The 12,955-nt window shown below is 39.7% G+C and overlaps 1 protein-coding gene and 1 long non-coding RNA gene across 9 annotated transcripts; one reads left to right on the forward strand and one right to left on the reverse strand.

The window, feature by feature from the left end:
* Nucleotides 1–2,083: 2,083 nt before the first annotated feature.
* Nucleotides 2,084–5,192, reverse strand: LOC146561288 (glycine N-acyltransferase-like). Of its 2 annotated transcripts, none has more exons than XM_085297255.1 (5): nucleotides 4,893–5,192; nucleotides 4,695–4,808; nucleotides 4,502–4,607; nucleotides 3,955–4,081; nucleotides 2,084–3,874 (listed from the first exon to the last, which is right to left on the reverse strand). In XM_085297255.1, the coding sequence occupies exons 1-5, from the start codon at nucleotides 4,968–4,970 to the stop codon at nucleotides 3,463–3,465; spliced, it is 837 nt and encodes a 278-aa protein (XP_085153381.1). In that variant the 5' UTR covers nucleotides 4,971–5,192; the 3' UTR covers nucleotides 2,084–3,462. The 2 variants fall into 2 exon arrangements, with proteins under 2 accessions (XP_085153381.1, XP_085153380.1); XM_085297254.1 differs by having other exon boundaries at nucleotides 4,502–4,610; nucleotides 4,893–5,191.
* A 448-nt stretch (nucleotides 5,193–5,640) lies between these two features.
* Nucleotides 5,641–10,871, forward strand: LOC146561289 (uncharacterized). Of its 7 annotated transcripts, none has more exons than XR_014894860.1 (7): nucleotides 5,641–6,353; nucleotides 8,167–8,585; nucleotides 8,701–8,925; nucleotides 9,417–9,537; nucleotides 9,789–9,913; nucleotides 10,019–10,140; nucleotides 10,283–10,871. It is a non-coding gene; the product is annotated as an uncharacterized LOC146561289 (long non-coding RNA). The 7 variants fall into 7 exon arrangements; XR_014894855.1 differs by having other exon boundaries at nucleotides 8,167–8,347; nucleotides 8,425–8,925; XR_014894856.1 differs by having other exon boundaries at nucleotides 8,167–8,925; nucleotides 9,412–9,537.
* The last annotated feature ends 2,084 nt before the right edge of the window (nucleotides 10,872–12,955 follow it).

Here is a 12,955-nt window from a genome sequence, read left to right on the forward strand (position 1 = left end):
CAGAAATATTGCAACACTGTCATTTAACTGTTGATAATTACACGTCAAATGGAACTCCGTGAAATTTAGACAGCACGGCCTCACGAAACTGGAGGAACATCTGGGCTTCAAACACCGTGTCTTTCATGTTGTTGGCTGATGTTTGCTACACACAGCTGAACAAAAAACACATAAAATTCAGTGTTGTTGAAAGGTTTTATGCAAACAGGGATTTTAAAACCTTTTTTTTTCTTTACAGCTTTCTACAGGTTGTGTCAGCTCTCCAGTTTGACCAGTTTAAGAAGCGTTTTAGCTTCTTCCTCATTACACACTCTTTCCTCCCTTTACACCTCATTGCAAACAGACATTGAGGTGTGTGTTAGGTGGTCTGTGCTGTATGTGCGATAGTAACTCACTGTTCTCTGAGTGTGTTTTGGCTTCCTTCCATCAAAGGCTGATCATATTTTCAGCAGTGATGTGAGATTGGATCTAATTTCTCTGCTGAATTCTAAAATATTTGAACAATATTGTAAGCAAAAATAAAATTAAACATTTAAGCCTGACCTCTATCAGTTATTCAGAATTTACCAGACATGTTATGTCAGTTTGGCTTAGATGGATTTAATTGATCTCTGATTATGTCACACACCCCAGCAGGTCACCACAGAAGCTCGACACGCAGGTTTCATATTAGTACATTAGAAAACACACACAACACTTATTACTATATACAGTAGTGACCTAAGCCATCATTAGGTCATTAGTGTAAAAAGATGCATAAAAATGGAGGCTGGTCTCCTATCCTGAGGAGGTGAGGAGATCAGACTCCTGCTGATCTCCTCTCTGCACAATCACACAGAATGCCCTGCACCATATAACCTGCAGCTGTAATGGATGCTTTCCAAAAAATAGAGGCTTTTTAAAAATAAATGAGACTGATGAGAATGCCCAGACTTCTTCAAGCTGATAGAAAGGTAACTCAATAACTACTCATTACATCCAAGCATCCTGCACCGCAAACCTTGAAGCAGATGGGCTTGTGCGGCACAAGACCACACCAGGTGTCACTCCTGTCAGCTGAGAACAGGAAACTGATTTGATGCTATCCTTTCAATATTCCAGCATTTTACTGGCAAGGCATACCTAAAAAGAAAAAAAAGATTACAGAAAAAACAAAACAATGGACGACTTCTTGCACAGCAGAGGAGTAGGGGAAGTTGCTGACACATCTCCGGGAGTGTATGTGTGAGAAAAGGGACACAAAAGACACATTGAAGGCAACAGTGGCATGACATTCGTGACTGCAGGCTGAGTAAGCTGAAATCTATTGTGGTTCTTGTTCATACTGAGACATAGCAGGCTGTTAGTGGGGAATCAATGTAAATAGTTATTTAAAGCACATGAAACTCCCTGTGGACTCTGCTGTGACCGAGATAAATATCTCTTCTGCTCAGTTTCAGATATGATATGATCAAATATGATCTTTTGACAGTTCCAAAGACATTTGTGCGCTCATGTAAATCAAATCAGTGTGTGAAACTCTGGAAATCGCGGAAGTGATGTGAAGTGGACGTAAACGCTAACTGGACTTTTCCTCCAGGCTGAGGTTGTCGTGATTCGCACTTTCAAGACGTATAATTGAAGAGAACGTACGATAATCATTGTCACCACCACCACCAACGCTCAACGTCCCTGTTGCTCATTAATTTTATATTTGTAAAGTTTTAAATACAGTCACAGTTTGTTTGGTTTTTCCTGGAGACCACGGGTAAATCCAGGTGTAGCCTCTAATACTTCACCAAAACACTGAGACCCTAAACCCTCTCTCAGGAATCTGAACCCTTTATTTTAATGATAAAAAAAGAAAGTGGACTTTAAAAAGTGCTGTACCTAAACCTAGATTAACCAGGTGAAAATAAATGAGAACACGCAAGTACAGCGTGTGCGTGTTTGTGTTTGTGCGTGAAGCAGTAATAAATGACACCAAGATAACAATTAAATGTCTTTTACTTTGGAGAACCATGGATAGTATTACTTGCAAATTAATGCGCATCATACGTGGGAAAGACATCCAACAACAGACCACTTCTTTATTGAACAGCAGAAGAAAAGGAGAAGTTGTGAAGGATACACTTTTGCTAATCATTGTTATACAAGAGAGCAAACATCAAGAGCGACTTTCATTGTTCTTTTTGTTAAATCTTATGGCTCCTGTGTTGTTTGATTGTAAGCCTCATTGCCTGGGGAATCATTTTATTGGGTCACCTTACTGAATTTGGTGACCCTGCTTTGGCTTATAAAGCTGCCAAATAAAATAAATTTCTTCCACCTCATTACTCCGCTTATAACATAATTAACCCCGCTCAGCTGTCCTCACCAGCAGATCACATAACTGTCTCATATTTACTCAGATGGGAACATTAACTGGTTCCTCAAGCCTTGGTCAACAGACAGGAGAGAACCTTCCAGTCTTGCCTACCTCATGGTTACACAGACAAGTTAGCTTTATTTGCTCCCCTCAGTTTTTAATGAAGTACTAAACTGTCCCCATTTTTAGAAGCATATTAGCTTCAGTTTGAAATGTTTGTACTTAATTATACTGTTAGTTGTTTTTTATGATTCACAGCTGATTTAGCTAGATAAATGCAAAGGGTTGTGTCAGGAACCCAGGAAGAAAGTCTTTATGCAGATCGGGATAATTCCACAACAGAGTGGCCAAAACTCGGATTGAGGTTAATGATCCGGTGTAGTGAACCCCTTAAACTGTTGTGCAGGTAATGTGATTGATTTGATTGTTTCTTAGCAAAACGTTATCAATGGTGGGGACTGATTCTACTTAGAGAAGATTATTTTTGGAGTTGATCCAGGAAGTTGTGGAAAGGTTCTTTACTATTCTGAAATAGGGGAAAATTGGACATTTCACACCATATTATGACAAATATATCAAAATGAAATTTGGAGAAGTTAGCTTGAAAATAATGCTACTTACAGGTGCCCTTTCTGACCCCAAAGCAAGCCCCAAGGAATTAGTGTCTTCTCCAAGAAATCACATACTCACTCAGATCCAGATGTGGATCCTACTGGATCCAAACACTCAGAACATGCATGTAATTATCATCTTTATCTGTGGTACGCAGTCTGGGACTGCTACGTTTGTATTATTTTTGTCAATCAACGCCTACTTCACTTACTCTTTGATTTTTACAGTCCAGGTTTAATGCAATTTTTCCAGGAGATTTACTGTACACTTAGAGCCCATACAGTCAAAATAGATGACAGACCAGAAGTGAAAGTGATCACACCTTTTATAAACGAGAGAAATGTTCCTGGGCAATAAGAGGGCCAAATAAAGAGCTATTAACCCAAAATTCTGGCTATCGTCTTTATTCCAACTATTTTCTAAAAGACTGAGTTCACCTTGTGACTTTAACTTATGAACAGAAAAAGCTGTAGCATTTTTTTTTTTAACTTTTATTCTGTGCTTCATGGAAATATTTGAAATTCATTGACTACAAACCAGGCTTCCCTGTAAGAGGGATCTTCAGTGAAGCCCAGGTTTGTAAAGAGCCTGTAGGACACAGCGTTCTCCTCTTCTATGAAGCTGTAAACTGGGTAGCCCAGTGCATGATTCCTCTTGGCCAAGCTGCTGACCAGGATTTTGGCATAGCCTTTCCCTCTGTGCTCTGGCAGCGTGTAAAGCATTCCTATAGCGCCTGATGCATAGGTCAGAATCCAGGATACAGGCTTTCCTTCAGCATCCAGCACGCAGCAGGAGGGGAAGTTTGCAATCATGTTGCGGATCAGCCCAACGGCCACATCGACCTTTCCAAACTTCCAAGTTTGGTTCACCAAGCCAATGTGCGATTCATCAAGAGAGCTGACTGAGATCCCTGAACTGACATGGAACAGAGCAAAGCTTGTATTATTATCAGGACGTAAAAGTTATGATTAAATATTTGTATGTGTAAATAATACCTGTCAACAGGAGGAAGCCTGCTCACATCTTCCAATGTCATCAAGTAACATTTTGCCACTCTTTTACAGGGTACACCCTTTGCTGATGCCACTGCTTTGAATATCTCAGTGTGGGAAACACTGGTTCCTTTAACACAAGTAATCAAAACCTTAAATGTGTGAACCTGTTTTTGTCTTTAAAAATGATTTATTAAAGATTAACTTGCTCCCAACATGGGAAGTGCAAAGTTTAACCATAGATGTGTCCCAACTTTTTTTGTTTTGCAGTGCCATATCTTTCTATCACTAAATGACATACCATAACACTTTGAACACAATGAAAGACAATACCATTTTGAAAGATATAATTCCACTTTGAAGGTAGAAGTACATAAACACCAGGCATTAGGATGACTTTTCATTGGCTGGTCTAATTATTTCATTGAAAATCACTTGCAGTAATAGACTTCAGTGACCATATGCAGGGCTGCAGTGTGGGAGCCAGCGAATAAACAGTTTGAACTGATTCAGTAACAATGCAAACAATAAGAGAGCTTGTTGCCATTACCAACACAAAAGTACTTGCTCCAGTCAATAACAGATGACTTGCTGAGGATTTCTTCTAGAACAGCAGCATCAGTTGCAAAAAGCAGTGTATCTTTGAAGAGGTCACTCTTCTGGAAGAAAAATAGACACGTGATCTGTATTGGCATTTAAACAATGTATTGTGTGCACGCAAGCCCCCCCTGCACAGACAGTACCTGTTCACCGTGTGGTTTGCACATAATGACGCGGAACTGTGGCCACCTGTCCACTAAAACCCGGCGTACAGGGTCGGATCTGACTCTGTTTCTGATCACCAGGAAACCGTAAACCTTAAATTAATTCAGTAGTTGGTTATTTGCAGTACATTCAGTTCCTTGTAGAAATAAAAATATAACAGATTTAACCGAGCATACCTGCTGCGACATGGGTAAATATTTCTTCAGCTCGTTTTCCGCTGTTTTTAACTGATCTTCGGACAACTCAAAAGCCATTTTTCTCCACTCAGGAAAAAAATGAAGCGTACAGTTCGGTAAGTGATCGGAAGTCGGGGGTCTACACGACGACGGAAACGTTAGCTGGGATTGTTTCTAAACGCTGAGGTTGTGATTCACACTTTCGAGGCTTAAAGTTGAAGAGGAGGCACAAAAACACCGCCCCCACGAATAGCTCACATAGTAAATGATGTTGATTAACTTTCAGATTTGTGAAATTTAGAGATTTGGTGCCACCATGTAAGTCCCCATGACAGAAACTGTCCATCATTTGTTTTTTCAATTTGACAATAATAATTACAGATTTTAAAAACTTTTTTAAAGCAAATGTAGCCTAAAATGCCATGTCCATAGCTATCTAGTTTTTTCTTGAGTTACCAATATAAGTTATATATTAAAATTAATATATGGATAAATAAAATAAATAAATATAATATTCTATACAATTTTTAAATGTTTAAAAGTATTTTAAATCTGTCGTGTTGCTGAATTGCCTGAGCCCCCCCTCCTAATTCCTTTCGATTTGTTCCCCTCGTTGGTCATCTAGTCATACAACTTACAGCGAGTTTTTTTGTTTTTTGGAGATAAAAATCATCTACCAGAACAAACTTGTGTGTCGTTGTTTCATCAAAACAAAAATTTCATGTTTTACAATATTTCACAAATGCATTAAAGGAAACATGTCCACACTGTTACCCATATTTACCGTATAAAAACTACGGAGCCCCTCTGATGACATGGTACAAAAAGTATAAACTGATATTTTTTTTGTAATTTTGATCATTTGGTTGATAAACATGTTAAAACATTTTTTTTTTTTGGTCTTCATGTGCTCGAAAAAAGAAAACATCCAGTGAGCCAACACGTTCTCACTCCCAACTCGTCAAACGTGTGACGCATGGTCAGGCTCCCTCTGCTGCACTTATGGACGCGCAGGGTACCCCTCTCGCGTCGGGAATTGACGTGAAGGGTCCTCCGATTGAAGAGATTGCCGGGAAGTGCCTGTTGTCGGTATATTTAGACATTTTCCAAATCACATTGTAGTGACGTATACAGAACACAATAAATTATATAATGTAAACAACTACCTGAAAAACAGGTAGAACCATACTTTTGTATCGTTTATTGCATTTACGGAGGGAGTGATGTATGCTGGGTAATGGCACAGCTAGCGACTGGGTGACTTTATTCACCCGCTTCGGCTGTTATCAGTCCATACATTAGCGTTATTAGCACAAACCAGTCCCATAGATATGGGCCATCTCCTGCTAGATTGTTCAGAAGGTTGTTCTCATCCATCCAGATGGAGGATCACTAACAGGAGCGTGGGAAGACTCCAGAATCCACTCTGGCTGGAATCCGGTGGATATGCAGTGTTTACAGGTAAGACCATTTAAACGGACAGCATTTATAGAATGACTATTAAAAGTCAGCGAGTGTCAGTAATGTTAATGTGGTTATGTTAGTAATACACCGAGTGCTACTATAACAGCTTTAAGATGCATTTGTAGATATTATTACGTGTTTTACCGTCTTTATGGTGCTAGCTTAAAGTTACGGTGTAAACGTTAGCTTATATTGGAGGAAAGCTGTTACTGGTTAAACGATGTTAGCACAGAAATATTAGCTTCTGTCATGACTGATGAAGTTACTAGTTAATAAAGTTTTCAGTAAAGTGTTTAATCGCAGCCACAGATTGACAGCAAATATCTCGGTTAGCTTCAGTGCATCTATAATAAATATGTGCAAGTTTCAGTGCTTCGTTTAAACTGTATGATACTTATACTGACCCAGGGTCAGTGTAAAATACAATCCTAGCTGTGTGAACAAAGCCTGGCTCCTTTAATCCTGCATGACAAACCTCAGGATGCAGGTTATTATTACTCTTTCCTGCTGGCACACCTGTCACACCTGAGAGTCAGCTAGAAACTTACAGTGACGTGGACATCATGCAAAGACTGCCAGACTCTGTAATACTGCAAATGATCAGTGACTCAAGTTAACACTAAACTTTAAACGGCACCTCTGTGTCTCTGTGTGCTGAACATCTAGGATTGAGTCAGGCTGCATCAGCTGAAGCTGTTATTTGTATATATCAGTATTTTTTATTCAGGTGTGGGGAAAATACGTAAGACTGCAGTGAAGCGATGCACCAGAGTAATCCCTGGCCAAAGGTATCGTACTTAAATCAGACTACTGATCCAGCCACATCAGCCTTTTGTGAGGTCTGTTTAAAGTAGACTAAAAGTGAACTGCAGGTTCCTGAGAGGTGGACTGTGAGCACAGAAACACATGTTCATACATACAGCTGCAGCAAACTTACATTAATTTTAAATAGATTTGTTACTCTGATGTCTGTCTCTGTGTTAGTCCTCTGACAGACTGGTGACCTGTCCAGGTGTGCTCTACCTGTGACTACTGGGACAGGCCTCTGTAATAGAAATGTTCTGTTATTCTCATTTTAAGTATTTAAGTGCTTATGCATATGCTTAGTTGTGACACTGTTATAGACTGTTCAGTGAAAGTTTCTAAAACTAGATGAAATTACTTCAGCGTCAGCAGTTTGAGAAAACAACTCCCTTTACAGGTGCTGATAAGGCCAAGGGCACAAAACAGCTTAACCATTGATCCGTTGAAGTGTGGTAGGATCAGTTTGTAACTTCCTCCCTCTTCCTTGGAATGCATAAAGGAGCAGGAGCACAACTTCTGTGGCAGCGCTGACATGACTGAACTGTGATGTTTGATGTGTGTTGGCGCAGTAATAAATAGCTTGATCACAGCTCTTTCTGTGTTGCAGACTTTATTTCAAAAATTCCACGACCCCCCCCCCCCCTCCCACTGTGAACCTGAATTGAATATTCAGAAGACATTTGTTTAAATAGTTCTACAAATCTGAGCTGTTGGTGTGTCCTTGGATTGTGTGGTAATAATATTAGAGCCTGCAATCTTTCTTACTGAATCTCTACTATGAGTCATGTTACCTGAGATTAATTCTATGTTTACCTGTCAGCCTGGACGAATGTGCTGTGTGAAGGAAATTAACTTAAATCAGATCTGAACTGCGTACATTTGAGGAACCTGTTCATATTTAATTGAAATATGAACCAGTGATTTTTTTGATTGCTGATTCCAAGATAGTCTTTGTGGAAATCCTGTTTGGCTTTTTGTCATTTTAATTCTCTTCTCTGTTTTCCAGAACAGTTCTCCACAGTCGCTGTCCACATGGGTCAGTGGGACCAAGAAGCACTCTGCTAATGTGGGACTCTGACCAGCAACATCCAGCAAGACCCAGACAGCGTTTTCTATCTCCCAGCTGGAGTTTTTTGTTTGTCTGTGACTGGAGAGTCAGATTTTTGTTGAGCTTCACACTTGCAGAGGTAAGTCAGTTTGCAGAGATCCCTCCCACCCTGGCTTTTATGTGCTAGATTTCTTATCTGAAACGGTAATATTTCAGTGACTGCTGCTTCTACACTCTACTGATCCCTGATCGGAGAATCATCAATTTTGCCAACAAAGAAGCCTGGTGGATGTTTGTTTACAGTCTGATGATGGGACATCATGCTCTGCATCTTCAAAGTTTGCCTCCTCATTATTAATCATACCCAGTAATGTGAAGTATGCTCATATCTACTATAACTGAACCAACCTGGTGCTCTTCATTTATGGAGGCTGTTGAGTCTGAATGTTGGATGTTGTGTATCTCGTGTTCTCTGGGCTTTGTTGTCCTCAGTCTTTTTGCAGGATCAGAAAACAAAACCAGGAGGCGCGTAAATGTTTCTTTTCCATGATGTTTCTTCAAATGTTTCTTCTGGATGATGATAAGACTGTGACACAGGATGCCACCTTTGGTCTTGTGATGAAGCAAAGCTCAGGAAGAAGTGTGATTAAATGGTACCCACATGTGTGCTGCTGAGAAGGATGTACAGGGGCACCTGCAGCCAAATCCAAGCTTCAGGTTAGTTGTAGTTGCAGAACGCTATAGACTGAGACAGCTGAGGCATCAAATGTTTGATTAAACGGATGAAAAAGAGAAGTTTCTTCCCTATAATTATCACTTCTTAAAATCTGTAGCAACTTCAAGTCTGTCAGCGTGCTGAGCATGCTCAGAATGTGACAATATATTTTTGTTCAATATTTAATTTCTTTCAGTTGCAATTGTTAAATGAAAAAAAAATAAAAATATATTCTTATAATTTAGCAAACTAATTTATCAAAAGAAATATACATATATCTGTATTAGTTTTAATAAATTAATTTGACAGCTGTATTGAAAATACCATATTGTATTCATACAGAATCAGTTTGGTATCATTGTTTGTCTGTTCACTGATTGTTGAAACTAAGAGTTGCTTTGATCTGTTTAGATCTAAAGTATCCAAAGTTGAGCTCTGATGTTTCTTCACCCTTGTGTGTGTGATATGTGATTCCTACATGCTGGCAGAGCAGCAGTTTGTGCTCACAGATGGTGACGGTGTGGAGAGACGGTGGTGTTTCCTCAGAAGAACCAGCAGAGTCACTCACTGACTGATGCTCGTCTGCACTGCACAGAGGAAATCAACTGACCGAGGTTTGTCCAGTGACGTGTTATGAATGTATATTTGTTTTATGCTTACAGTTATGTTTTTCTTGACAGAGGCTCTGCAGAGGTTAGACAAAGCAGAGAAAACATGTGCTTTACATTTTACTGTGATTTATTGAGATATTTGTTGCCTGATGTTCAGCAGGAATGGAGAAATGGAATCAAAGGGAGATGTTTTTGCTGTTTTTGTAATGATGTAAGTAAATCTTCAATATTATTTATTTGCTTGGTTATATTAGGAGTGTTTCTGAGTGAGGGAGAGAGGAGTCATCATCCAGGTAAAGTGACGTGGATCAGTGGATACACTTGTCTCCCCTTTAAAGGAGACACTCTTAGAGAGAGACGATTAGAGTCATCCTTAAATGTTAGTGCTTTCAAATACACAAACATTTTTAAAGGACAAAAATGAACATCCAACTTTGACTGTAATACAAAATAAATCTTTGCATGTGTGTTTTCAAACTCTCAGATGGGCAGCATATCAGTCTTGGACTGTCTAACCTGCCGGAGCAGCACTGAATGACCACCACACATGAGCATGTTCCTGCAACATTCAGCATCTGATCCTTCATCTGTGTGCTGCTGCTTTTGGTAAGTAGAGTTACCCAACTACAGTAACTCTAAACACATGCCATCCATCTCTAACGGCCTGGTTACTTCCTGTCAGTTACTTTAGAAACCAAGTGGTCACCTGACCTAACACTGTTTCTTCTTCTTCCCCTTAATGTTCAAGTGTCACATGTCAAACAGCTGGAGAGGAAACTACACCAGTGTACTGGGATGTTTCACCAACACGTGCCAGATGCTGTTCCTTCATGGTGACATCACCAGAGACAGCCCCACCCACCTCAGGACCTCGCCATTGATCATGATGATTATAATGATGACAGCGAGCGGAACTAAGACTGTAAAAATCCACGACCAGAATTTTTCTTTCTAATTATTAATGAATACTGAGAGCCTCTTTCTGTGTTTTGTCTGTTTTGTTTTTTTTACCTCATTTGTTACTAACAAAGTTCACCAAACTCACACAGTTTACATTCTGTATGTTTCCATCTTTACCAGCCACACTCTAACTGCATTTAAGAAAATGATCCTTAGAAATTGTCCTTTTTCTCTTTTGTAATTGATGATAATTCAGTGAATATACTGCGCTGCTTCCTTCTATTGCGTCACACATTGCTTTATGTTTTTCAGTGTCCAGTTATTTTTTACTGCTGTTTGAATTCTCTGTATGTTTGACCCTGTAGACTGTTTGATGGACTGCTTGTCTTCCTGTTTGTAACCGCCGCCTGTTTTTTAATAAAGATTTGGATTTCTGACTTTAACACAGCCTCTGCGTGTCCTCCCTTTGTGTCCTCTTCCTCTGTGAATGTGTTGCATGTGTCACAGATTCCTTTTATTAACAGCTTTCCCACAGTGAGTTGCATCAGCATTCATTCACAGCACATTTCAGAAGGATTCAGATTAATACAGTGATCTTACAGTCAGAATGATCCTGACAGAGTGCCACTGTAAATGATCTTTCATCAGGTCAATTTTAAAGTTCAGTATTTCAAAGCAGGAGTTATGAAGACTCATACTGGCATTAGGACTAATAATATGTACTCACAAAGTCAAAGTTTTTTAATTATGCTAGAATATTGGAAGACAATCAACTTTTAGTGTTTTCTGCATATTAATTATTCTGAAATAGAGACGGTGACCCTAACTGTACAGAAGCACTAAACAACTGACAGACATCATTGGCCCGAGCTGTCATGCACAGTGAGTCTGATCCTTTGCTGTGAGAGTCTGACAAGCATGTTTCTGGTCAGTTTGGAAGAAATAATATCACAATGTTGATCTTTCTTTCCAATATTCCTTCTCTTTTACAACATAAACTGTGATCAAAGGTACTTATGTTCACAGCATGTAATAATACTGACAGTCCAGGGCATTGTGGTCTGTTGAGCTAGGGTTAGGGTTAGCAATTCAGACATATGTAATCAATATTAAACGTCTCTGACGTGGGCCACTGTCCGCAGTGTTGGGAAATCCATACCACGCTGGAACGAGTCAAGGTAGTTGAGCATCCACGAGAAGACAGCAGATGCATCCTACTAATACTGACAGGACCAGGAGACTCCAGAAACCCAGCATCTTCTCTTCAGTGCCATCCTCGCCTGTCACCCTCTCTGCCCGCAGCTCTTTGAGTATGGGGTAGATAAGGGCGCAGAGAAACCCTTATTACTAATTTGTATTATAATTCAATTTTCATGAAATATTCATATTCAGTATCGGTCCTTTTATATTATAACCACGTATCCACCCAGGCTCATGGTGGGGCAGGGCTCTGTTCTGGGATGCTTGAGTACAAGGTAACGTACACCCTGACCAGGTATCCAGTCTGTCAGAATTGTTTTCAATATTTGGTTCAAAAACATGAGTGACAACAAAAATCCAACTAGGATTCTTGCATATGATGAATGAAGTCTGTCTTTGACTGTATTGTCCAGCTGATCCATCAAACCCCCAGCAGGTGAACCTTATTCATGACATAACACGGCAACAATGTAAAAAATGAAACAGCAACAGTCTAAATGTAAAGTGCATTCTAAACTCCTCTTCAATGAATCATATGCAAAGAGTCATTCAGGACTGTAAAACGTGAACTACAGAACCCAGAGTCTTCATCATTAAATCTCTGGTTGCTTCATTTTTCTATCCTATATCAGATACTTTAAGGTTAGGTTAGGTAAACTTGCATTCTCATGGTGAGGCAAAGTGCTTTATGTGTGTGTGTGCGTGTCATGAACGGCTATAAAAGGCCTATAATTAAAGAACAAAGCGGGGTTTGAGTTCGAGTTGCGGCAGACTGTCACTACTTGTAAATGGAACGCAGCCTTCCTGCGGCGGACAGCTAATAACAGGAATCGGACGCGGTCCAGCCAAGTCCACAGCAACCACCATAGCAACCACCTAGCATGACCTTAGAAACATATTCTGTCTTCATAACTATCAAAAACATGAAACGATTTGAAAAGTGTTTAAGTGTTACAGCTGCAGAGAGCTATGGCGGTATCTTTGGAAGCTGTTTACATAGCTAATAATATACGATGTAACCATGGAGACAGTCACGTGAGGTAGCGGGGCATGTTTACTAAAGTGAATAAGGTGATTGCGTGCACAGCGTCCACACGCTGCACAGGGTAAAGACATTACTTCAATATTGTTTTATATTGATACAGTGGGGCAAAAAAGTATTTAGTCAGCCACCGATTGTGCAAGTTCCCCCACTTAAAATGATGACAGAGGTCAGTAATTTGCACCAGAGGTACACTTCAACTGTGAGAGACAGAATGTGAAAAAAAAAATCCATGAATTCACATGGTAGGATTTGTAAAGAATTTATTCGTAAATTAGG

The sequence above is a fragment of the Mchenga conophoros genome, linkage group LG13, assembly GCF_057382185.1.
Source record: "Mchenga conophoros isolate Kocher_MC1m ecotype Shallow Benthic linkage group LG13, M_conophoros_male_GT1.1, whole genome shotgun sequence".
NCBI classification, from domain to species: domain Eukaryota; kingdom Metazoa; phylum Chordata; class Actinopteri; order Cichliformes; family Cichlidae; genus Mchenga; species Mchenga conophoros.